Here is a 27,180-nt window from a genome sequence, read left to right on the forward strand (position 1 = left end):
TGGGTATAATTTCTATTATAAAAGCTATTGTTTTTCATTCGACATCTTTTAAAAAAATCGTATATTCTATTCGGTGTTGCTGTAGCCTTTTGTTAAGAGAGGTTTTATTTTGATAGGTATGACAGGACATTTAGATTGCTTTTTCCAAAGAACTGGAAAGCACGTAAACGTAAAAACTTTGGCATAAGAAAGGTACATGGCAACATTCTTTGCTTGACTTTAGTCTAAAAAGGTAAGCTAGAGATTGTATCTTGCGGTTTATCACCGAGGGACTCTGTCACCGCAGACCTACTAGTTTAGTGTTTCTTTTCCACTCCATTGTCCTCTTGGGTAACGGAACAGAGCTACACACATGCAAAAATGAGAATTACAACTTTACAGTTAAAGTTAAATGTGATATTAAAGGTAAGGTTGGAGCTGTAGGTAGACGCTGTTTCCATATTACGTTGGAATCCCGTCAACCAGGATCAGCCTCGTTATGATCCGTGTTGTATTTGGATCTTTTATATGATGACAAGCAAATAAGCGAGAAGTAAGTTTAGTAAACAAAGTGAAAACGTTGTCTTTCCCCATGTCGAGCTTTGTACTAATTCAGATATAGATACGCATGCGGCAGGGTTGCAGTGTGTCAGCGCGGGAGGGAGTGTCTGGTTACCAACAGTCAGTGAGAGCTGGAGGTGATCTTTAACCCAGATTTCTGCTCTGTGACCTTGTTTCGATCAGCTGGCGAGAACAAAGATTTAATGAGTAAAGAGTCACATGAAAGGTTAGGCTTTGCAAAGTTTTCAAACATTGTTTTAGGGTGGCCTTTTCTTTCTTTCTTTTTAAAATAGGCATGGAAGACAATGATGAAGAGGAGCTCTGCAATAAGTCCAGTAATCCAGTAAGTCATTTGTTAAACTTCAGTGTCTAAGTCTTATGTCCTTAAAGCTACGTAAAAAAATTCCCTCTGCTAATTGAATGATAATTTACACTGCAGAGTTGCAGCACCTCATTACAGGGAGTGCAGAATTATTAGGCAAGTTGTATTTTTGAGGAATAATTTTATTATTGAACAACAACCATGTTCTCAATGAACCCAAAAAACTCATTAATATCAAAGCTGAATGTTTTTGGAAGTAGTTTTTAGTTTGTTTTTAATTTTAGCTATTTTAGGGGGATATCTGTGTGTGCAGGTGACTATTACTGTGCATAATTATTAGGCAACTTAACAAAAAACAAATATATACCCATTTCAATTATTTATTTTTACCAGTGAAACCAATATAACATCTCCACATTCACAAATATACATTTCTGACATTCAAAAACAAAACAAAAACAAATCAGCGACCAATATAGCCACCTTTCTTTGCAAGGACACTCAAAAGCCTGCCATCCATAGATTCTGTCAGTGTTTTGATCTTTTCACCATCAACATTGTGTGCAGCAGCAACCACAGCCTCCCAGACACTGTTCAGAGAGGTGTACTGTTTTCCCTCCTTGTAAATCTCACATTTGATGATGGACCACAGGTTCTGAATGGGGTTCAGATCAGGTGAACAAGGAGGCCATGTCATTAGTTTTTCTTCTTTTATACCCTTTCTTGCCAGCCACGCTGTGGAGTACTTGGACGCGTGTGATGGAGCATTGTCCTGCATGAAAATCATGTTTTTCTTGAAGGATGCAGACTTCTTCCTGTACCACTGCTTGAAGAAGGTGTCTTCCAGAAACTGGCAGTAGGACTGGGAGTTGAGCTTGACTCCATCCTCAACCCGAAAAGGCCCCACAAGCTCATCTTTGATGATACCAGCCCAAACCAGTACTCCACCTCCACCTTGCTGGCGTCTGAGTCGGACTGGAGCTCTCTGCCCTTTACCAATCCAGCCACGGGCCCATCCATCTGGCCCATCAAGACTCACTCTCATTTCATCAGTCCATAAAACCTTAGAAAAATCAGCCTTGAGATATTTCTTGGCCCAGTCTTGACGTTTCAGCTTGTGTGTCTTGTTCAGTGGTGGTCGTCTTTCAGCCTTTCTTACCTTGGCCATGTCTCTGAGTATTGCACACCTTGTGCTTTTGGGCACTCCAGTGATGTTGCAGCTCTGAAATATGGCCAAACTGGTGGCAAGTGGCATCTTGGCAGCTGCACGCTTGACTTTTCTCAGTTCATGGGCAGTTATTTTGCGCCTTGGTTTTTCCACACGCTTCTTGCGACCCTTTTGACTATTGTGAATGAAACGCTTGATTGTTCGATGATCATGCTTCAGAAGCTTTGCAATTTTGAGACTGCTGCATCCCTCTACAAGATATCTCACTGTTTTTGACTTTTCTGAGCCTGTCAAGTCCTTCTTTTGACCCATTTTGCCAAAGGAAAGGACGTTGCCTAATAATTATGCACACCTGATATAGGGTGTTGATGTCATTAGACCACACCCCTTCTCATTACAGAGATGCACATCACCTAATATGCTTAATTGGTAGTAGGCTTTCGAGCCTATACAGCTTGGAGTAAGACAACATGCATGAAGAGGATGATGTGGACAAAATACTCATTTGCCTAATAATTCTGCACTCCCTGTATAAAGACTTAATGTAGCTGTTCACCTCAGTCAGATCAGAATACTTTATTAACCCCAGGAGAAAATAGTTTTGTTATAGATGCTCAATTAAAATACAAATATGAAAGATGGAGCATGTAAATCTTCTATATAAATAATAAGGCCCTCAAAGAGCAATGTTGAATAAAATATTACAAAGTAAGTGATGCATGTACAAGAAAGAAGTAAACAAGATATTGTAAACAAGATATTACAAGTGAATATAATCCCGGAGGAGTTGTAAAGATTAAACCCACAGATAGACCCATAAAGAGTTTAATTTCCACAGATAGGAATGATTTGGCATTCTGTGGTGCATCGTGTTCAAATGGCTTACTTGAGTCAGAAGATAAAAAGAACTAAGGGGCATAAGATAAGAGAAAATATTAGATGTACCATAAGGTGAGGATGATTTTGAGCCGTGATTCATGCAAACATGCTCTAGTAGTAGAACATGTAATCAGTAAAAGAAATCGTTTATGTCTTTTCCCCCCATAAAGACAACATTAATGACAGAGTTTTGACACCTCAGTATATATAAATAAAGTTCTGGTTTGATGACTACCAGTATGTTAGTTTATGAGTTTTTCCAAGGGCAACTACATAGTCAAAGATCACCCTCACTAACATCTGATGCACACCAAGTCATTTTGTTCTATAAGAAGGCCTGAAATATGACAGAAAAGAGCTTCAAGGCTTACTCCTAGTCTGCTTTCATTGAGTAAGAAGTTAAGGGGTTGTCACATGGAAACAAGAAAGCAAATAAAAAAATAATTTCAGTCTGAAGAAAGTTAATGGGGGATGACTTAAAACAATTTGTTTTAGAGGTTGAACTGTAGGGCTGTACAAAGGATCAGCATAGAGCAATTAAGAATTCAAATCAATATTTATTTATATAGCACATATTAAAACAACAGTGTTGACCATAGTGCTTCACAGTCAGTAAAAACATGAGACAATTAAAACAAACAATAAAACAGGACGACAAACAATAGGTAACAACACAATAAGCTAGAACAGCCAACTAGTTAGAATCAAAGGCCAAAGTAAAAAGATAAGTTTTAAGACGTGATTTAAAAGACTGAATAGACTCGGCAGTACGAATATGAACAGGGAGGTAATTATAACTTTGAGTACATAAAATAAGTCTAATAGACCCCAGGAATAAAAACACGGAGCTGGAAATTAACAGATATTTTCCACTGTGGCTCTCAATTACAACTAATATATTATAGAATATTGTGCAATGCTTTATCAGACTGTTAGATCTTTTGTGTGAAAACAGACTGTATTTTAATCTTGTCTTGACTGTTCCCAACCCTGATTCTTTTCTGAATGCACACCCTGGCTCACCTTCAGCTGTGAGTCATTTCATTTCCTTTGTGTTGTCTCTGATGTTTCATAAGCTGGTTCCGCTGGATAGGCTTAAGGCCACGATGGAACTTTTTGTGGAGGAACGGACAGAAGCCTATATGGTAAACAGTGGAAGTTGGCTTGTGTGCCTTTATATACTAAACGATATATAACAAAAAACTGAAAGGAAACAAAAGAAAGAATTAAGTAAATTCATGCAAATAGTGACTAAGTGTGAATGCTTTCTGTTATTACTGTATGTTTAAATATTATTTATATTCCTTTAAAGGTACTCATTGTATTCAGAATAAGTTAAATTTAGAAGAATTTCCACCAGCAGGGGTGGTGTTTTACTTTCTGGTAAAAGACCACTCCTGCTAGTGGAAATTGTCCACCCATGTAATAAGAAAAGGCAGTATTTAGCCTGACAAATATTCTGTTTAACAGACAAAAGCTACAACCTATTGATCCTTCAATACATAGATATATACATCTGTAGATTGATGTAGTGATCTGTTGATAGAGAGATCTATAACTATCAGGTGATAAGAAGCCAGCTGAATGGTAGAAAAAGATCCAAACCAATGCATTCACCCTGTCGGTCATTAGAGATACCCAGCTGGAATAATAAGCTGGTCACAGGAGGAGATAGATGCCACCGAGGGCTTCACATGTATTCTAGCACCCTAAGGCTATGAGCAACAGAAAGAGGGAGGGTGAGGGTTAAGGAGTGTCAGAGCCACAATCCAAGATGAAACACGGAGCATCTGCGAATACATCCCTCTGCATGGGATGTTCCATTGACAGAGAGAGGAAGTGGCAGACATCAAGAAATCCTACCAGTGGCCAGAAATGGGCGGACTAAAGAAAAGGATAGAGGTTTTTTATCATGTCAGCACAAGAACAGGCACTAAGCATCAGATCAATAGAGGCAGGACTCTATTACAGCTGACAGGTTCTAGACTGCAAAGGTGCCATGGAACTGATCAACACAGAGCAGCAGGATGCAAGGTGCAAGCTGAGACCGCAAACACCGAGGCACAACCAGTTGGCTAGAATCTGGAACATCTGTACCACATATGGACAAGAAGTCCCCAAGTCCAGATGGGAGACACCACTAAAGGTGGTTGAGAACAGTGGAGCTAAGGTCCTGTGGGACTTCCAGTTCAGGACAGACTAGCAGGCGCTGGCACAGTGGGGTTTGACAAGGAGCAGCACCATCTTGTGGTAAAAGTTGGTCTTGCATGAAAGTATGGTTTGGTCCTATTTTAATTTAAGCTGTTTATTTTCTCATTACAACACAGGCAAGCTTTTTAAATACTCTGTTGACAGCCTTAGTTGAAGGTTTGAATATACAAGGAGTACTTTTAAAATGTGTTTTAGCTTTTACTTTTTTAGGTACACAAATGTGCAAGTGAAAGTGTTTTGATGTTGGGTATGCTGTTTTTTTTTTTAATTTCTTCCAGTGGACAGCTGTACTGATCGGAGCAGTGATGGTGATGTCTGTCGTTGGAGTTGTTGTGTTCCTCCTTTACAGACGATACAAACTATCAAGTCAGTTCTCTGCAGGCTGCACACCCCAAACCCATGCTGTTTCAGTGTATCTAAAAATATTCAGTGATGAACAAGTTGCAGAGCTCAGAGTCATAAACCTTATAGTTTAAGTATAAGAGTTTTCTAGTCTACCATTGATATGACTGTTTTAGCTGATGTTTGTGCAACTGAAACAAAGAGGTGGACAAACTGTCCATAAGTTAATGTAATTCAAGTCAATGATGGTATGTCTTCAGCCCTGATTTAAAATACATAAATAACTTAATTAAACAGAGTTGCTGTAAAAATGTGACAGTAAGGTGACCTTTAGCAGATAGCCTGAGACTATTGGACAGTGTTTATTCAAGGAGCAGTGTTTTATAAATCAACAGTTACATTGCAGAGTTAGATTTCCTGCTCTGTGCTGAGCACAGACAGATCTTACAGAGGTTTTGTGGTTCTTTTAGAGGAGGAGGCTGGGGTCCCCCACTACCGTTTTAGGAAGCGAGACAAAGTGATGTTCTACGGCCGAAAGATCATGAGAAAGGTAAGTTATTTCTTGATGCACACTTTGAGGGGACCATCACCCCCAGCAGGCGCCCTTCTGTTGTGTGTGTTTTATAAACCATGTGTCCACAGTCTTTGTTGTCTGTTATCATATTTTGTTTTCCTTTTATTAATCAAGCTAAAGATGATGGCAAGGAACAAACTTATTCAGGAATCTTGATGACTCATTTGAATGCTATTTTTGTATACTTCACTGCATGATCACTAATAGTTTGCAGAAGTCTTTACTGAGTGACAAATGTTAGCTGAGGTTGCACTGACCATTTTTTGAGTAATTGATGATACTTAAAAAAACTGAAAATTTTACAGAGAAAAACAAAACCTCAATGCAGGTCTGCAACGTCATGTATATGCTGTACAAGTTACAGAGAACCTCAATCTCTTATAAGCAATCATTTAGTGAAACAGAAGAGACCTTGGGCAAAACCATAAACTGTATATAAAAGATGGACATAGCCACCATTATGTTACTTACCCAATTCAGGACTCTGCATTTCAAGGTATTTCAAGGCCTCACCATTAGTGTTTTGGCCACCATAGTGTGAGGCTTTTCAGAGCTAAAAGTGACTGTAATTGTACAAGAGTGTGGAGCACTAACTTATCAGCTAACATGTGTATTCCAAAAATACCCAAAGTTCACCCACTAAAACTGAAGCACAAACTTGCTGAGTCGTCTGTAGGCACCAACAGGACAAACAGAGTCAAGATGTTCAGTTTAGTGACTCAGGCTCTGCTAGTTACTAAAGCATTTTAACACAAGGGTTTATGGGGAATAGTCATTGACAGGAGAACAGACAGTATAGTCAACCAATCATCCATTGGTTTGTCATATTCAGTTTTGAATCCTGGGAGTAAGAGTTTTTGCTGTCACCATCTTGCTGTCTTGAAATTTAACCCTTTAAAACCGGTCGGACCGCATCGTTTTGCGTAACTATTTTTAAATCCACATAGAACCGGAACCACGTAAGTTAGCACAATGATTTTTTTGGCATATGAAACTGTAGTAGTTGTACTTACATCTTATGCCATCAGCTTGCCCTAGGTCACGGTTTCCTTCCACATATAGCTTTGTAAAATATACTTTACAGTATATAAAAATTGGTGTATCTCAAAAATAAAACTATGAAGACACTCAAAATAAATTTCCTGTGATGGGAAACTATTTTGTGTAACTTTTTTGTATTTACAGTTTTGAGGGATAAACCTCTTAAATTTCTCTAACTAGAAATATATGGGGGGAAAAACAAAAACGATTTTCAATCTTTTTGTACTTTATTGCACTTTTTTGCAATTTATGTAGTTACTATGGACTTAATGCATACATATTATTAACAATTTGGGCTATAACGGTTGTATTGATGTATAGCAACTTGAAATGCTTCCAAAAATGGCACTACAGCATGTAAAAATATAAAGATAAGCTCTGGTGGACTTGGTTCTATGGTAGGTCTTATAGGGTTAATGTAATGAGTGAGTGGCAGATCTGACTGTGGATCCACCCACTCATTTGATAATGACTTGTCCTGAGCATTTCCTGGATAACTATCCTTCTGGCACTGAGTTTACTTGATGTTTCACTCATTGTGACCCAAAATGAGTCACTGACACCATAAACGCGGTTGGAAAAAGAGGCATTTTTCCGCATCTTTCTTTAGGACCAGAAGTGTTTTTGCAGCCACAATTACTGAGGCCTTTGAAAATAATGCAGTCTTAAAGCTTTACTTTTCACACCTGGAAGCTGTGTACATCTTTTAAACTGTCCATGGGAATTAATTTCTTTTGAAGGTGGCCTTAGTTTAGGAACTGTAGTTTTTGGCACTTTTGCATCAGTTTTATTTATTTCTTTAGCTTGGAAGTTGCCACTTTGGCAAAACCTTGCTAGGAAAAATTCCAGTTTCCTACAATCCCGTTGGGGGATGAGAGGGAAGAAGGAGGGAGAAAAGAGAAGCAAACACAAACTACAAGAGAGAGAAGACAAAAGTCAGTGACAAGCAATAATGGCTTATAAATGCTGAAAAAAGGGAGGTGGAAGGTAAATCGAGACACTCCGGGTTTTTTGCACTTCCAGTTCATTGGCAAAACCTTTAAATTTTTTTTCTAACAACCTTCTAACTTGAGTATTTTTAGCCAAATTTTTTAACATTGCATCATAGGAGGTTATAACAAAGGGATGGTTAGTGGTTACACGATACCACCTGGAAGATATGGTCGTTGATTTTTCCTTTGTGACTGCAGTGTATAGTCATCTTAACTGAATGCTGTCCAGACAGATTAGTGATGACAAATCACAAAGACATTAGTGTGCTGGAATTTAGCTGGTGCTAACAGCCTTGTCATTAGGCATGGCTGCTAGAGAGAATCATATACCTTACAGTATCTATATCTATCTATACTGGCACGTGTATTATCATCAGAATGCCTTCTGTGTAGCATCATGTTTCTCTTTCTTGCTGCTGCAGGTTCAGACACTTTCCTCGGTGCCTGCTTCCAACTCAAACTCAGCCGTGCGGCAGCGAGTGAGGAAGAGGACTAAAGTTCTTTCTATAGCTCGCAAGTGAGCCCCGTATAAACAGAAGAAGAAACATAGTGTAAAAACAAAAGCAAAACAGCAACAAAGTGTGATAAGTGTGTCTGTTTTAGGATCCTGCGCATTCGTAGGGAGCCCCCGACCCTGCAGCCCAAGGAGCCTCCTCCCTGCCTGCTGGAGGCTGACCTCACTGAGTTTGACGTGCAGAACTCCCATTTACCCTCTGAAGTGCTGTACATGCTGAAAAATGTCAGGTCAGTACTCTTGATACATAACGGTCCTCATTCAGCACCAAACTCAGAAAGTAAAGTGATTCACAGAGTGCTAATGAGTGTTAATGTCAAATTAATAATTTGAATAATTCACTCAATTTTTATATTTATATTTCAATGGGTGAGCCTGGTGTCCATGCAATTCCGTCTTGGGGACCTTCAAATGCAACTTAGTGTTATCTGTAAACCAGAAAAGAATGACTAGGTCATTGTAAGGATTCATCTGTGGTTTCGCAATCAGTATTAGGGATATTCATTCTTTGATATGTAGCATGATTATCCCAGCTAGCAGTAACAGAACTATGCCGTGCGCACACAGGGTGCTCGGGCACTTCGAGAAACCTCTGTTTTTGGAGCTGTGTCGTCACATGGTGCTGATCCAGCTGCACCAAGGAGAGGGACTCTTCCGACCCGGTGACACTGATGACAGCATTTACGTGGTTCAAGATGGCCGCCTGGAGCTGTGCGTCCACGAGAATGTAAGCACCCGTGCAGCTTCATACAGTTAAATGAGCTGAATATAAAGGGCTAGTATTGATTCGGGGGGGGGCACATTCTTTTTGATTATTAACACTCCAGATGAGTACCAGTGCTTCTTTCTGTTAGGTCAAAATGATTGATCATGCCAGCTTGAAAAAAAGGAATTCAATTGAATGGAATATTTTCTTTCTCTCTTTGTAAAGCCTAGAGATGGTTGTGCTGGAAAGTACCAGTAGATCAGCAGTTTCTGAAATCGTCAGACCAGCCCATCTATCACCAACAACCATGCCATGTTCAAAGTTATTTAAATCACCTTCCTTCCCCATTCTGTTGCTCAGCTTCACCAGGATGTCTTGATCTATGTGACTGGCTCGGTTCTTGTGTGCTGTTTTTCTGTTCTGATGTTCTGTTCTCACTGTGTTTATTACTGCAGGATGGCACCGATGCCGTAGTGAAGGAGGTGTTACCTGGAGACAGTGTTCACAGTTTGCTCAGCATCCTGGACATCATCACTGTATGTGTGCGGTCCCTCTCTCTCTTCATATATCTCTCTCTGCACTGCTAATTGAGGAATTCTTTTTGCATTTTCTGTATTAGCGATTTCTTGGTTTCATAAAGCATTTTACTGCGAAACATCTCCTCTGATCTGCATCATTTAATTTTCAGGGTTACCCAGCACCTTATAAGACAGTATCTGCGAGAGCTGCAGTTCCCTCAGCTGTCCTGCGTCTTCCAGCTGCAGCTTTTCAGTCAGTGTTTGAGAAGTATCCAGAAACTCTGGTTCGTGTCATCCAGGTAAAGTGTCCACAGAAAAAAATGAATCATATTATTTATTAGCTGGGCTGCAAATACTGTATGTATGCTCTCCACGAGTAAATAGCATTCAGCAAAGCACAGGGCGATGATTAAACTGAATCCACCCTGTACAGCTAAAAAAAACAAACACATTTTCTCTGTCACCTTTCCTTCTTGTCCTGTAGATCATAATGGTGCGGCTTCAGAGAGTGACATTTCTTGCCTTACACAACTACCTTGGCCTTACCACTGAGCTCTTCAACCCGGTAGTGCTCTTTCATTTACCAGTACTCCAGACTGTAACCAGTGACATGAATAGTGCAAAACTGTTTTTGATTGGATAATTTCTCCTCGCACTCTTGTGTTGTTGCCTTCTTTTATTAACTCATCATTTTTTCCAGTTATGAAACACTGTCTCAAAACAGAGAGTAGTGCTTTACATATACATATATAAAGACACTGAGTAAATTCTGTCTGGTGATCCGCAAACAGGTCGTTTGGTAGGACTGGTACTGTACAGTACTACCATTGGTAAAGACAAAAGTCCACAGGACACATTTAACCAAGTAATCTTGCTAACAGAAGTACTTTGTGCTTTCTGCTCTTGTCATGTGAGCCTTATCTTTGTTTCTGCCATTCTTTTCTGTTGCAAAAGCTTTTTATGTTTGTTTTTTCAAAGTGTTTTCTTCAGAGCACATATTTAGTTGTCCTGCAAGGTGTGAGTTATCATTGATAGTGACAAGTACCCTAATGATTTCAGCATATAACAATTGTTCTCCATAATCTCAAGAGACCCCTGATTTTTCTTCGAGGCTGCTAAGTTACCGACCTAGAGTTTAGATTTTGGGAATACTATCAGAATATCTGAATTTTGACTTTTTAAAAAAAAAATTTTTACCCAAGACCTATGTCTTTATCCAAAACATAGGGGTGGTTTTAAGGTTGGTTGGTCAGCTGCAGACTCCTAGAGGTAGCCTAACCATTAAATCTGTAGTATTAGAAACATGGTTTTGGGCTTTTGAAAAGTTTTTTCTCAAAGTCAGAGTTTAAGTTTGATTCTTACTAATATTGATTTAAAATTTCAGATCATTTAAGAAAATTCTTGTATTAAAAGGTGACTTTGTTGATTAACTTGTGTTTATCAGGAGAGCCAAGCGATCTCCTTGGTGTCTGTGGCAAACGTTCTGTGTGAGACTCATCCACACAAAGGTTTCCGCAGGCAGCAGTCTCACTCTGATGATCTGGGCTCTGAAAAAGCTGACACGGGTCAGAAATAACAGCATTTTCTCAATATGTTCACTATGAGACGTAAGCGATGTGCATCAAGTAAAACTGCTGATGTTATCTGTTTTTTGATGTAGCAGAAAAGTCCAGCCTCTCTTCCATGTCCACATCAAAAACCAAGAGATCCCGCTCCCTCTCCAACCCGATTACTGTTACAGGTATACATACATGCAGTGTCACTGTACACACACATATATGTATACTTATAAAAAAGTAAGGGAATTGTTGGCTTTTTTGACAGTGCCATGATAAGCGTTTATTGTTTTGCATATTTGTCAAATTTAAACATTTCAGGTCATCAAACAAATGTTAATATTAGACATATCTATCGATTGATCGATAGATAGATAATACAAATACAGGTAAATACAAAATGATGATATACTGTGCTGCTGACTTTAACTGAGGATACAGTCAGGAGAATACTTAAATGGCTTTTAGCTAAGCTTTAGCTTCAGCCAAGTGGAAGCTAAATTGTCTAGTCATTCATATGTAAATTGGGTCGTTATCTGGGAATTCTGGAGGGAGGGGAGTGGGGGTGTGTGATTGAGGGCCATCTAAGTTTGCCATCTTAGGGAGAAATCAACACACATGGGTATATGTCCTTTGTTGCTAAGATTTATTGATAAAAACAGTACAAAAAACCAACCATTTGTACACATATTTACAAATAATAATAAAAAGTGAGTGAGTACAAACAATTCAACATTTTCAGCAATCACTCACAATCCTGGCACTGCCATGGTATCTGTAGTCTGCATTTACCACATGTGTATCAATGTGGCTCTCCTTAATTTGGGTTTCGGTCAGTTTGGGTTTAAACCAGTCTCTGTTCAAACTTGTGGCTTAACCTCGTAGGACCTTCACATATGTGGACATCACAGTTTGGGTTATTTAGACTAAAATACTCTTGCTCTACAAGGGCCTGATATCCACTTACGAAGACATTATACTGCTACTGTTCTATCGAAATTTTAAACAATTTGTGTTTTGCAGGGGAAATGTCACCTGACTTCAACAGTACATACGTTCCAGGTGCCAAAGAGGAGACGGTGCCTCATAGTCCTGTCAAGGTCTCTGCATAGAAACTATCTTTGTTACACTTTCAGGGAATTGCTGGTTTATGTTGAACATTGGGCATACAGGGCATCTAACTGTGCACCCATCACACCATATATGCACATACACAGTTACTAGAATGAGTGTGGATCTCACACACATCGTGTTTTTTTGTCTTTACCTCCTCAGTCTATTCTAAAGAAGAGTGTGACAGTGCAGCAAACTCCATCTGCTGTGTACCATTACAGTGATGCAGGAGGAGGAAGTGTCTACCATAATAAAGTCAATGCCATTTTCCAAGCTGCTAAAAAGGATTTGCTGCAGGTCATCCAATTACAGGTAGCTTACTATGAAAAGGATACATTACTACACCAAAGGTCAACTGAAAACAAATGAGGAGATCGTGTTTTTAGCAACAGTAAAGTTCAAAAATATAAACTTTATTAATCCCACAGTGGTTGTATATTTGAGTCCTGGCTACTACTACTAGAGACTGTCCTCTGTGTGTTTTTTTTGCACATGTCAGGACCCCAGTCTGCTGGATGGGAGGGTGAATCTTCGCCAGGTCAAAGCTGGATCTGTTGTAGGCCACCAGGGAGACCAGGTCAGTTTAATGACAACGGACAAGAATCCTCATCCTCCTCTTGCTCCTCCTTGTGCTTCTTCTCCTTCGCCTCCTTCGGTTTCTTCTTCTTCTGCTTGCTTTGGATTACCAATGCTTATTGTAATTGGAGCAAAGTAATATTCTTACATTTAATTGGCTATTAGTCTCAGTAGCTCAGTTTAATAAAACAAATGCAGGTCTTAAAGGTTCTCTGTCACATCTGTTTTCTTTCTTTTCTTGACGTTTACTGTTCCTCGTTTAATCAGGGTACTTGTGGATATTAAAAACTGGGCTGATCAAACACATCAGCTGATACTGATTTAAGAATGTGTTGCTCAGTTTTAAAGAGGATATGTTTTAAACCATGGGAGAGTCAGCAGAAACAAATGAGCATCAGGCTGCTGAAACTGCAGGAAAATCCAGCACTATCACCTTTTTGGTTTCATGCCACTGACTGGTGAAAAGTCACAAGACCTCATTTTCTTCTCTACATGTTTTTCAGGACGTGAGTGTGGCCTTTGTCATCTCAGGGCTGCTCCATGTCTATCAGCGTATGATAGACCGCGAAGAGGAGACCCTGCTTTTTGTTACTCACCCCGGGGAGTTGGTGGGTCACCTGGCTGTCCTCACAGGGGAACCCCTCATCTTCACAGTGCGAGCGCACCGAGACTGCACCTACCTCTCCATTTCCAAGGCCCATTTCTATGAGTATGACCGAGCACATGCACAAGCAGTCAGCTGTTTGCTTGCCTCAGTGTCACAGCCAGGCTTCAAATACATCTTAATTTTAAATTTTGCAGGATTATGCGCGAGGAGCCCAGGGTGGTGCTGAATGTGGCTCACACTGTGGTGAAGAGGATGTCGCCATTTGTTAGACAGATCGACTTTGCCCTGGACTGGATGGCTGTGGAGGCTGGGCGTGCTGTCTACAGGTACTTTTACTAAAACTGTTAATGTGCAGGCAACATAAACTGCAATTACTTTCGATTCAAAAAACTTCCTTAATCTATGGAAACACTTTTAAGTTTAATTATTAATTGTGATGGAGTCAAAACACCTAAAAATTTGCCTTCACATTCCCATTCAGTCCACTTGCACTTGTCCATCTGCAGTGTGCGCTAAATGTCATCCAGTGTAAACAAAGCAGCCAATGAAGTTGAATTTCATTTTGAGAAATAGAGCATGAATTTCCATGATGTTCTCACATGCAAGGTGTCATAACAGCTCCGAGAATAGCAGCAGAACTAAAAGCAGATGACTATGAAGTGGGAACTTTAAGTGGGAACTTTATGATCACAGCTTATAAATGTGTGATTTATATTGATGGACTTTTTTTCTTACATGATTGCCTGTTTGCTTTTAGACAGGGAGACAAGTCAGACAGCACCTTCATCGTCCTCAGTGGCCGACTGCGCTCTGTCATTGCAAAGGATGATGGGAAAAAAGAGCTTGCCGGGGAGTATGGCCGCGGAGATCTAATTGGTGTGGTGAGTTGTTAGAATTGTGACCTCCTGTTTAAGTTTGAGAGAAAGTTTTAGAAAAAACGAAAGACGTGGAAAAACAATATTTTGTACCATAACATCTCTTTCATGATTGAACAGGTTGAGGCCCTGACCCACATGAACCGAGCCACCACAGTCCATGCTGTTAGGGACTCAGAGCTGGCCAAGCTCCCTGAAGGAGCTCTGAACTCGATCAAGAGGAGATATCCCCAGGTTGTCACTAGGCTGATTCATCTGCTGGGGCAGAAGATTCTGGGCAACATGCAACAGGTCACTGGACCCCTGGCTGGTAATCTTTTACTGTTTTTACTTTGTGTGTTTTGTGGTTTAGGTCCACTTAGACAAGGTTCACTATAAAACAGTACAAAGTTGTCCTGACTGATCCTTTTATTCTACAGAGGTGAAACAGTAGAGTTACAAAGGAATCAGTGCTGAGGTGAACTGATCGATCTTTTTACTGTTTCTGTAGTTTCTCCTCTTTGACTTTCAACTATCAAACATCAGAAATTTGTGGTGTAGGTGGTCGTGGGTGGAGTTTTAAGTCTTGATTATAAATTTTTAGATAAATTTTTGGAGAATATTGGCTTTGACCATTAAATTTCTTTGCTGTGGCATCAGTTTGCATAGTGTGTGAGTGTGTCTGAGAATTGTGCTAGCCTGTGTCACATGCTAGAAGCATGAGCGTTTGAAACCCTGGAATTCATATTGGAAACACTATGAACAATGTACAGAAGATTATATTGCATATGTGAAATATCTAATGGCAGAAACTCTTCAGCTCGTAGTTTAGGTCTCCACACGCCTACCAGCAAGTGGGATGCTGGGAACCCAGTCTCCAACCTGTCCACTGTGGCCATCCTGCCTGTGTCCGAGGAGGTTCCACTCACTGCATTCACTCTGGAGCTACAGCATGCGCTCTGTGGCATTGGTACACACACACACACACACACACACACACACACACACACACACACACACACACACACACCATTAAAACAGATGAAGGGAGTAATACTGATTATTCCAGTATTACTGATATGGGATACTATTAGCTATTAGCTATTAAAAAGGGGGGCATACTGTTAAGTTTAAACAACTTAATGCAAGTCTTTCTACAGGTCCCACTTTACTCCTGACCAGTGACAACATAAAACAGCGCCTGGGTTCTGCTGCTCTGGACAGGTAGATCACGGAAATAAATACAGCTGTAGTTGAAATTGACTTCTGCAGTTTTTCATAGGTTGATCTAACTTTAATGCAGTGACATGCTTCTACCTCATCTCTACCTCAAGTGTCCATGAGTACCGCCTGTCCAGTTGGCTTGGCCAGCAGGAAGACATCCATCGCATCGTCCTCTACCAGTCTGATCCCAGCCTCACACCATGGACCCAGCGCTGCATCCGCCAGGCTGACTGCATCATCATTGTGGGACTGGGTGAGCAGGAGCCCACAGTGGGCGAGGTCAGTGTAAATATTACCTTATTTTGTAGAGTTTGAGAAGAATGTGACTTAAAGCTGCAGGAGATGTTACTATTCCACAGCCAGCCAATTACAACAGCTTTTCATTCGCTTTTCTTTCCAAGCTCCTTATATAATGCTCGTGTTGAATTTCAAGAGAAATCAGAGGGAAATTCTTTATTTAGGAAACATCTCCTGGATACATAGATACCATATAGAAGTTGTAGAAACCACATCTGTTTGTGACACTTAAATACAAGTCTGCGTTAAAGGTGTTTATTGCATTCATAACGACCTGAGTGAAAGCTCTCTGCTCATGTTCTGCATGTGTAGTTGGAGCGAATGTTGGAGAGTAGTGCAGTCCGAGCCCAGAAGCAACTCGTGCTGCTTCACAGAGAGGACGGCCCACCGCCCAGAGGGACGGCAGAGTGGCTCAACATGCGAAGCTGGATCTCCAGACACCATCATCTGTGTTGCCCCCGCAGGGTGTTCTCCAGGAGGAGTTTACCCAAGCTGGTACAGACTACAGAGTCTTCACTAACCACTGACCTGGTTAGCAAATGCCTACATCTCTTTTCTGTGTCTGTGAATGCTTTTTTCAGAGGGAGTTATACCAGCGTGTGTTTGAAAAATGTCCAGATCGTCATTCCGACTTCTCCCGCCTGGCCAGGATCTTGACCGGAAACAGTATCGCCCTGGTGCTAGGTGGAGGGGGCGCAAGGTAGTTCTGCTGCTTGGGAACATATTTATTGATTAACCACTTAAAAAGGCTTTGTTCAGCTAACTGAAGTTTTGCACTTTTGCGCTTAGATCCGTGAAAATATAAATGTCTAAATTAGTGCCAGCCGCTGGTCTCAACCTCTTGCTTACAACCCCTACCCACTCTCCTTACTTCAACAAGAAAACCCCACTCACTCACAAATTCACCTGCTACATGGAAGGACACATGGCATATGTCCACACTGCCAAAATGTTTGTTTGATGTAGCAGAAGAGGCGAATACAGAAAGGTAGTGAGGGAAAAAAATCACAGTATACCGAACGTGTGGATTTATTTATTTAGTTTGCTCAGTTTTTCTTTCTTAGTTTGATTGTTTTTGCCCTAACTCATCTGATAAGTAAATGAAAATATAGACATTTGGTTAGCAAGGTGCTGATACGTTTTTACAGGTGGACATAAGACCATATTGATATTTTGTTGATTACCATATGAGCCTTCCTCAGGTTGGGAATATCTGCGCCAGAGTTTTGGGTACACCTTACTGTTACTGCTACATTAGGATTTGAATACGTCTGACGCCTGACTTATTCTTACTGAAATATTAGATCAGCAGAACAGTTCTTTTTTTGTGTGTTTTTCTTGTTGTGTAATGACTGTTTTTTTTTCTTGATGAATCTGTTTCTTTTTTCACCGCTCTGGCTTATCCTGGAGCTCTGGCAAGGTAGGGACCTAAGACACCCGATGATCACATGACTACAGCAGTAATGCTTTTGCATGTGACCTATTATTGAATCTGTAGATCCAGTCTTAGCCAGGTATTTGCTGTGTGTCATCTATGTAAGCACTTGTGGTTACATTTGGTACTTTTACTACATCAGTACTGGCATTTCAACTGAACCCTGGGAACTATTTTTTCTTCCGAAATGATTTGCAAATTCTTGCACCGGTGTATTGCTAACACCCTGACAAAAATATGTTGTATATTGAAATTAATTCAACATAAGCATAGCAGTTGTTGTGAGAACAGCATTTGTAGGACACAACCAACAAGCATTTGTGATATATAATCACACAGTCTTGATGCTGATGCGAGATGAAAGAAAAAGGCCTGAAAGTAACACATTTGCTTACATAAAAATGAGCTATCCAAGTTGCTTCCTGCCAAAACTGATGAGCACTGCTATCTTTCTGGCTCCATTTAAAATAATCTGAAATATTTTTATATCAGCACTTAAACATGCCCAGTAAATTGCCAGCTGTGCCCTATTTTGGTAGCTTCACCAACATGAATAGGCAGTTTCTGCTTTATTAGCTAAAACTCGATATTTTGTGCCTATTAGTGTAAATATTTTTATATAAAGTCTAAATATGAAACTAAATAAAATATCTATTTGAGCAAGATATTATAAATATTTATGGTACATTTTATTAGTAGATTGTGTTTCCTAGCACTTTCTTTATTCTAGCTTTAGCCAAGAAGAAGCTAACAATTAATGTTTCATTAATATTTTTTATAATAAAGCTGTATTTGCAGATACATTTAAACCAGTAAGTAAAAAAAATCCACATGATAATGTAATTGTGCAGTGACACATAATACATCCTGCCTCAAGTCTCCCATCATCACCAATTAAATATAAATTTTGTTAAATGCAATATGATTGTTTAAGGCTGCACTGTCTCCTTGGACTTTACATTCAGTCACTGCGTGCAGGACTTGGGTAGAACTCCTTGTGCACATATTGGTATATGTCTGAAAAGGAAAAGAAATCGTCTAAATGAATGTGTTTCAGAGGCTGCTCTCAGGTGGGCATCCTGCGGGCACTCAACGAGGCGGGGATCCCTGTGGACATGGTGGGTGGCACCTCCATTGGCTCGTTCATGGGAGCACTGTATGCTGAGGAGAAGAGCATCAGTCGAATGAGGGTCCGGGCACACGAGTGGGCCATGGTGTGTGGATGACACACTCTGCTGACACCTGCACTGATATTTTTAAAGAGTTTCACCTCCCTGAAGTTTCACTAGTTTCACTTCCAGATTTCTTTAGACCCAAGTGAAAAGCTGAATTGTTCTTTATCAACCATGGTGTGTTTTTCTTCACTTCCCTTTTTTAAAACTTTCTTCTTCAGGGTATGACTTCATACTTTAAGAAGATCTTGGATCTGACATACCCAGTTACCTCCATGTTTTCTGGAGCCTCCTTCAACTCCAGCATTAGCTCAGTCTTCAAGAACAAACAGATAGAGGTAAGGAGAGGAGCGTTTCAAACACCAGCAGCTTGCATCATGTGCATGTAACACATTTCTTGCAAAGTCACAGCTCACGTGCCTTTCTGTGTTATGTTTTTTTTCTGTTTCCAACCTCTCCACTGCCAGGACCTGTGGTTACCGTATTTCAACATTACAACAGATATCACAGCTTCCGCTATGAGAGTTCATACTGACGGTATGGGAAACCTCGTTTTTCCTCTAGTACTAGAAGCACTCTGACCATTTAAGGAGCTCCACTCTTTCCTCAGCTCTTTAAGAAGGAGCTGAGGAAAAAGAAGGGAAAATATAAATTTAATTGTGAGATGTTTTGTACTTAACCTAATCATTAATTTGTGGACAGTGTTTTCACACACTTCATACTTGTGACTGTACGATTGTCCTACATGATTAGGTTCGTTGTGGCGGTATGTCCGGGCCAGCATGTCTCTGTCAGGTTACCTGCCACCGCTTTGTGATCCCAAAGATGGACATCTGCTCATGGATGGAGGTTACATCAACAACCTACCTGGTGAGAAACACTGAGAGGGTAGTAAGCTTTTCTACTCGCGCTGTGTACGAGTTGAAGTAAACTGGGGTGATCGCGGTTTGACTCACAAGAATAGTTATGTCAAGGTCCTCTGTATTTGTAAGGTAAAGGATCCACACTAATAATAACAGAGAAAACCCTTAAAGCCAGACAGTCTCTATGAGCAAGCACTTGGTGACAGTGGGAAGGAAAAACTCCCTTTTTAACAGGAAGAAACCTCACATCAGAACATTAGGCTCAGGGAGGGGCGGGCATCAATCAGACCAGTTGGGGGTGAGAGGAGGGAGACAGGACAAAAGACACTCTGTGGGGGAGAGACAGAGATTATTAATAACTAACAATTAAATGAAAAGTGGTGTGTAAACACATAGTGAGGGGAAAAACAGTGAGAGAAGAAGAAGCCCTCTGTGCATCATGGGAAGCCCCTAGCAGCCTAAACCTGTTGCAGCATAACCTTGAATCCATAAGGAAGGATTAAAGGTCACCTGATCTACCCTTAACTATGAGCTTTATCAAACCCCCCCTCCCCAAAAAACAACATCTTGAATGACTTAATTTACATTCATAGTAAACATGACCAAACTTTCTAATAATAAGATCAGCATATGATTTCTGTAAACATGTTTATCATATTGTTAGATCTGTATGATGCCTCTGAGCACAGACAGCCTTAACATCTGAAACACACAGCCCTGTTTGTGAGCGCAGAAGCCCCTCCCACTTGATGTTTCTGTCTTCCTTTTATGAACAACAGCTGATTGGAAGAAAGCTGACTTCGAGAGAGAAGAGCTAAAAGTGCTTATTTCATAGTGAGGATGGTCATTCAGAATATATAAGCAGTCATTAAAATATGGCTATGATGCAAGCAGATGCAGACCACCGTTTAACAACAGATATTAAGAAGACGAAAGTGGAGTGTCGTGAGACAGCATGCTTATCTGCAAACTGCAGAGATGTGCAAAGCCAAAGAAAGTAATATTAGCTTATCAGTGGGCGTATATGATTGGCAGATACACAAAGAAGAATAGAAACAAACATTTTTGACTATATTTATTAGCTGAAAGAGGAAACTGGTTATCAGAATGTGTCTCTCATGATATCTAGCTGACGTGGCTCGCTCCATGGGTGCCAAGGTTGTGATCGCAATCGATGTTGGAAGTCGAGATGAGACCAATCTGACCAACTACGGTGATTATCTGAATGGCTGGTGGTTGCTGTGGAAGAGGTTCAATCCACTGGCTGAGAAAGTCAAGGTGCTTTGATTTTACCACAGCCTGACGTCAACTGTGGGCAGAATGACGGCCACTAAACACTCTTTGTTCTGCCATCATAGCCCTGTCAGACTGAACAAACTTTCCCTCCAGGTCCTGAACATGGCAGAGATCCAAACACGGCTTGCTTACGTCTGCTGCGTGCGGCAGCTGGAGCTGGTCAAAGACAGCGACTACTGCGAGTACATCCGACCGCCTATCGACCGCTACGGCACACTGGAGTTTGGCAAGTTCGATGAGATTGCTGTGAGCTTCTCCTCTCTTCCTCCATGTTTTATTTAATTCTATTTAATCTGCTGGCCCACAAACTCACTGAGAGGTTCACTATCTGCAGGAGGTGGGGTACCAGCATGGGAAGACACTGTTTGATGTGTGGCAGCGCAGCGGTGTGGTGGACAGTATGCTTAAGGACCGACATCAGGAGGAGTTTCACAAGACCAAAACTGGTCACGTGAGTGTAAATAACAATACAAATAGATTGTTCATCTGCGATCAAGTTTGACTCTTGTTCTTACTCTTGTTATATAAGTTTGTGTCAGATACACAGGTAACCTAACCAGGGCCCTCTACTATAAAACAGCAGCTCACCACATTTATGACTGTAACGTTTAATAGTCCATCATAACTAACTGCATACAGATTTACAGACGTTAAATGTTTTCTCCTGTAAAGCAATTTTAATCGTATGTTTTCAGAGACGGTTAAACCCTACCTATGATATCAGAGGTTTAATGGTGATCCTTTTCCCTTCATCCATCCATTTTTTTAACTCTTTATCCAATTCATAGTCACGAGTGGGGCTGGAGCCTGTCACAGCTGTCACAGGGTAAAAAGCCTGCGTTGGACTAACAGGTCAATAGTCCATCGTTGGAGAGAGGCAACCATTCATGTTGACATTCAAACCTTCAGTCACTCAAGCTACTTGTTAATCACCAAATCATGCGGCTAAAGTAAAACAGTTTCTCTCTTTCAGAAACTTTTAGAAACTCAGTTTGAGCACTTTTTGAAGCACTTTGTTGTTTGGCTCCAGCAGAGGGACAAAATAAAAAACTTTAAAGGTCTTTAATCCTTTAAGCCCTGAGCTGCGTGTCATCTTTAAAACTCTGGATCTGAGTTGTTATATTGTTCTACTGCATTATTTTATTCACTGTTCATAGCTCATTAATTATTTATAGTGTTTTATTCAGCATTACTATTTAATTTTCTATTTGTGAATATTTATTTACATATGCATTTATTTTTAAATTGCTCATAATTACATTTTAGTGTATCTATAGACTAAAGTGAATGTTTATTTGCTTATATTATTTGTTTTGGTGTTTGGCTGTCGAGTACTATAGTCTGCAGTCACAGACAGTATGAATCCAGTGAAGGTGGTCTTAAAGTCTTCGCTGGAATGATGAGCTCTGTCTTTCAGGTGGTCACATGTCCAAATGCCTCCTTCACTGACCTGGCAGAGATTGTGTCGAGAATTGAACCCGTCAAGAATGCTTTAATCGAGGGTTAGTAAAATCTAAACTAGAAATCTGATTTCTTACATGAACAACGCATATTACAATCCATACTATAATTTATTATTTTAGCTTCTTTTTATCTGCTCTTCATTTAAAAGCCTGATCAATGAAAGGTTCTCCTGCCGTCTCTGATTTTGTCCGCCTAGAGGAACTCTCTGATGAGTACCAGACAGACTACGATGAAGAGGCGGTGGAAAGTGCACTGTCTGACTATGAGGCGTTCACCCCCGGTAGTGAGCACACAGAGGAGGAGGAGGAGGAGGAGGAGGAGGAGGAGGAGGAAGAGACGGCAGATACTGCTGAAACTGTGTGTATTAAACCAAGCTTTACATGAACTTTGTCAATATTTGGCTTGTTTGGACCTCCAAAACACTCAAAAATTAGAAAAATAAAAAGTTACATGTAAAAAAATCTTTTAACAGGATGAAGACATTCCAGTCAGAGTTCGGCGCCGATTTAAGAACCCCCTGCAAAGTGCTCCTCTGTGATTTCTTGTCAGGTGTGCTATGACTGGAGCACAGTGCTCACTCTCCAGTGCAGTGTTGGCTGTGGTCCAGTGAGCAGCGACATAACACGCTCACTGAACACTTCAGTAAGGTACAGTCGATGCTGCCTTCAGACAGTCACAAGTTGCCGTTGTGGTCTCCTTCGGGCTGATGCGATGCTCTCCTACTGTCGGAGCACCTGTAAACTTAGGCAGTTTGGCAGAATAGAAGTTTTAATAATGAAATGAATACATCTTAAAAAAACAAGAAACAGTGTGTTTTGTTTTAGCTTGTTTTATCGTCACAGACTCTGACAGTGTAAAACCTAATACTTGATAAACACCGAGCCCTTTCTGGGACAGTTCTCTTTCGCCTTGCTGCTTCCGGCCGTGATGTTCTGATCCATACAGTCCTATACAGTATTCTGTTTTATACACATTCAAGTTAAAAACTGTTATGTCGTTACAGAACACTTCAAGTACAGTGTTACCCTCGTTTCCATCCAATAATAAAGGGATTTCTCCTCTTTAAGAACAGTCCGCACACACACACATGTGCCAAATGCACTCTTAACAGTGACTGTAATAAGCTCTTTCAGACAGTGTGTGCATCAATCACATGTTGAATGTATGTTTTTTTACATGAAGGATTACAAATGTGTATGTCTCCTTTCAGCTTGTGTTCCAGTTTCTGTCTAACTTGAATGCATAATTCAAAGTAGCTGATGATTGAATATATCATTAATGTAGCTATAGATGGTTCTGATCAACAATATCCTCACATGTCATGGCATTAAAGTTGGAAGTATTAATGATGACTGTATTCTACTTAAGGGAGGTGCTTTCACAGATTCACTGTCACAGGAATCCCCTGGTTGGTGCTAGGTGGGATAAGGCTGTGGGCTGCTCTGCTCTGCCATCACTGATAAAGTACGTTGTTGATTACATTTACACTACACACGTGTCGCCCATAGACATGCCCAAGGACGGATAGACACATGTACTTGTGTCACACTCCATGCAAGTTAACATGGAGGGCACAAATTGGAGGAGTGGCTGTCTTGAGAAAGCCCTGGTGTGACACGGGTGTACGACAGACTACAAAGTAACACTGTCACTGCTTGTAAAATCCTATTGAGAAAAATCCTCACATCACAACTTCCCACTGTATATGCACATGGAATTTTTTTATACTCTCTCACATAGTGTGTCTCTCATCAAGTTTATTATCAGTTCCAGTTTTCAAAAAGAACCCCCTTAGTGTGCCAACCAAACATGTGTTTGACTATTCCAGTTTTTTTTTTAAAGCCATCCCACCACATTTCAGAGAAACACTGCACTTTTTAATTACTTAAAAAAACTTTTTTGTAACAAAACTATATTTTTGATATTTATCTGACAGCATAAGGTCATTACTTTCATTCTTTCTTATTTTTATAAAAACTGTTGCAGTTTTGAAAGCTTTCGGGTATCTGTTAGAAAAAGCAAATATATTGAGGGTGGTGACTGTGAGCTCTGAGACTATATTCAGAGTTTTATTAATCCATCTCTTTTTTGATGGGCACAGACACTGAGATTTGTTTGTTCAATCAGTGCTGTGAAAGCACTGGTTCTGTGAAACAACTTAGTTTACTTCCTCCTCCTTTTAGGCACCTTTCTTCTGATTGGCTGCCCCTCTCGCTTGCATTTGGAGCAGTCTGAATCCTGAGCTTTTGGCTTAGGAATTACTTGTACATACAGTAAACCATTTGAACTTTGGACATGCCTAATATGAACATCAGCCATTGTGACAGTATGAAACTCACCCACGTTTATGTTGGGTAATTATGGTGCAACATTTGTAACTCTGCAGAGTGTCATCAGTTCCTGAATCACAGCAGAAGAGAACATGCCCATGGCTGATCCAGTCTAGCACCAACCATGCCTAATGGATCATTATTATTCCTCCTGTGCTTTCCATTTCAGAATGGTGTCTTAAAGAAGCACTATGTCTCATATTCTGTTAGTACAATTCATTGGAGAACATTTTATTATGCATGCTGATACATACTGTGTTTTTATTTGCATAGTGTGTGATTTTTTTTCTTTTTTTTAAGAATTAACATTGTCTCAAATTGAAAGTAGCGCATTGTGCACCTATCAGAAATGACCATTTCAGCTTGACCATCACTGACAAGCTAACTGCTGCATGCTTCATAATACATAAATATTACTAAAATACTAATGGTAAAATGATCTAAATCTTAAAAACAAGAATCTAATTTTTCTAACCAAGTACACCAAGTACACCAGCACACCATTTACCTTGTTGTGGCAGGGAAAACACAGATGTAGCTAATATCACTAACAGTGACCATGAGACAGCCGAGTTAAATGGGATGAAGAGAACATTGATGCTATTCAGAACAGGTGTTCTTCAGTATGACTGTGCAGGTCAATGCAACTGTGCCATTAAAGGGCCTTACCTTTTTTATGCCTCCTGTCTTTACACCAACCAAACTTCAATTTTAAGGCCTGGAGTAAATGAGTTTTACTATGTAGTTTGTCATGCAGTTGCAAGCAGCACTACTTGCCCTGTCTGGGAAATGAGTACCTAACATTAGCTCTGCACTATAATGGATCATTATGCAGTTTAAAGCCAAGTTTTTTAATCACTGTGGTTTATTATGTGGTGTATTAATATTTCATATCAACTGACTGTCCAAGTTTTACAAGAAAACAAAAGTTAAAGTTCCATAGAGGGAATAGTTACCATGACATTGCATGTGAATAACTGAAATCTTTGTTTTCCATTTGTTGTGATGTTTCATCCTTAAACAGAATTATGGAGAGTGATTTTGAATGTTAAATCGTCAATACACTGTGTGTGTTTATTTCTTTAATCCATGGCCTGTCTGAACGCCAAAATGATGCGATGCTGCATAAGTCTGCAGATAAAATGTTGTTACTATCTCCAAAATAAAACTGGAAATATATGCTTTTTTCAGATGGTTATTGGTTCACACGACAAACTTATAAACTATAGAATTGTGTAGGCCTTCAACTTGCAGAGTTTCATCATATCAGAGAGCTGAAAAATTTGTTTCAACTCGGTTCAGTTTTTTATTTATCTCAGATATTGTATAGGATATGATGGGGCCTGATTATTCAAAACCTTTTTTGTGAGGAACAGGCTTTTAAAAGCATTTCTGGATTCAACAGGGAACCTATGAAGAGAAGCCAATATGAGAGAGACATTTTTATGTCTAGTCTCTGTTGCTATTCTCACAGTGGTGTTTTGGATTAGAGTAAGTATCCTGTTACACGCCAATTTATTTAGACTTTTTGGGCCAACTACAAAAACTCAGTTTTGCCCAAATTTAGCTGTAGAAGAAAAAAAAAGATCATCCACCTATATCCTAAAGTCATCATATAGCTTAATAGATGAATGTAAGTGGATATTATCATGTAAAGTCACAAACTCTTCAAACTTTGTAGTAGGCATTGAGCACACTTTATGCACCAAACTGAGGATCTAACTAATGTCTGCAGATAAGGGGAAGCTATAAATAGATGTCAAAGTTTCCATGCCTGGGGAGTGTGACTGAGAAATGGGAGTTGCAACAAGATTGGCAAGAGCAAGAAAAGATTCTCATCTATAAATCTGCTGACGGGGGCATATAGAAATCCTAAAGTTACCATGTGATTATTCAGCTTTAGAGGGGAAGGGAAGTGGGAGTGTGAATGATTTGCATCTTCAGCAGAAGATGCCTCGCCAACAGCTCTAAACTTGTTTGTAGATGTGACAAAGTGGCTCACTTCCTGGTGCTTGCACTGACCATTGTTTTCAGTCATGAACTCAACTACAAAACAAAAGGAAGAAAAATCATCAGGAAAAAAAACTTGTTTGTTGTGTTGGAATCTAAGCAAAACACAACCACAGAGAAACATACAAATGTCAGGCAATTTCTTGCTAATAATCTGAATAATGTCACAAAAACAGATGGAAGCACTGCATGGCTCTGATGCTCTTCACTGAGGCAGGTAGAAAATGTAAAATTTAGCTTCGTGTTATGTAGTGCATTATGACTTTTTGACATATTTGGGGTTTATGTTTTATTTTAGGTCTCCTTATGGGTTGTATACCTTGACTCGGGTGCTGGTAGAAGGCCCACGGCTGATATTTCATTCTGCCTAACCCTGATGAAGACAGAGTTGATACACAGTTGTCTTTTTTTAATGCTAACTTCAACTTTTATCAGAGACTGAGTGCCTCGCTTGTTTTCTGTTATTTGATTTTAATATGTTTCTCTTGAGTGTATCCAAAGGTGTTATGGAGATATCATCCAAGAGCAAAAATGTTGTTTTAAGCTCATTTTATCCTGATTTTATGAGTTTGAGAA

At 40.0% G+C, this 27,180-nt stretch overlaps 1 protein-coding gene across 8 annotated transcripts; it reads left to right on the plus strand.

Annotated features, from left to right (window-relative positions):
- Positions 1 to 120: 120 nt before the first annotated feature.
- Positions 121 to 26,670, plus strand: pnpla7b (patatin-like phospholipase domain containing 7b). Of its 8 annotated transcripts, none has more exons than XM_040050214.1 (35): positions 130 to 192; positions 834 to 883; positions 3,986 to 4,054; positions 5,399 to 5,486; positions 5,933 to 6,012; positions 8,492 to 8,586; positions 8,673 to 8,813; positions 9,151 to 9,310; positions 9,745 to 9,825; positions 9,978 to 10,106; positions 10,292 to 10,372; positions 11,252 to 11,372; positions 11,468 to 11,548; positions 12,387 to 12,463; positions 12,639 to 12,788; positions 12,976 to 13,053; positions 13,556 to 13,761; positions 13,854 to 13,985; positions 14,417 to 14,540; positions 14,655 to 14,844; positions 15,334 to 15,483; positions 15,674 to 15,737; positions 15,848 to 16,016; positions 16,347 to 16,529; positions 16,616 to 16,734; positions 18,527 to 18,683; positions 18,863 to 18,979; positions 19,109 to 19,178; positions 19,395 to 19,511; positions 20,634 to 20,782; positions 20,894 to 21,046; positions 21,135 to 21,251; positions 22,218 to 22,302; positions 22,461 to 22,621; positions 22,737 to 26,670. In XM_040050214.1, exons 2-35 carry the CDS (start codon positions 836 to 838, stop codon positions 22,800 to 22,802), a joined length of 4,008 nt encoding a protein of 1,335 aa, XP_039906148.1. In that variant the 5' UTR covers positions 130 to 192; positions 834 to 835; the 3' UTR covers positions 22,803 to 26,670. The 8 variants fall into 8 exon arrangements, with proteins under 8 accessions (XP_039906154.1, XP_039906148.1, XP_039906151.1 ...); XM_040050216.1 differs by having other exon boundaries at positions 148 to 232; XM_040050220.1 differs by lacking the exon at positions 3,986 to 4,054 and having other exon boundaries at positions 121 to 192.
- The last annotated feature ends 510 nt before the right edge of the window (positions 26,671 to 27,180 follow it).

This window comes from Simochromis diagramma, unplaced genomic scaffold, assembly GCF_900408965.1.
Source record: "Simochromis diagramma unplaced genomic scaffold, fSimDia1.1 OVJJ01000159.1, whole genome shotgun sequence".
NCBI lineage: Eukaryota > Metazoa > Chordata > Actinopteri > Cichliformes > Cichlidae > Simochromis > Simochromis diagramma.

Bases quoted from the DNA above. Each gene is read 5' to 3' on its own strand.
- pnpla7b (XM_040050214.1), top strand. From the start codon at position 836: ATGGAAGACAATGATGAAGAGGAGCTCTGCAATAAGTCCAGTAATCCA. The intron at 11,373-11,467 runs GTCAGAAATAAC...TTTTTGATGTAG, and splicing joins CTCTGAAAAAGCTGACACGG to CAGAAAAGTCCAGCCTCTCT. The intron at 14,845-15,333 runs GTAATCTTTTAC...GAAACTCTTCAG, and splicing joins GGTCACTGGACCCCTGGCTG to CTCGTAGTTTAGGTCTCCAC.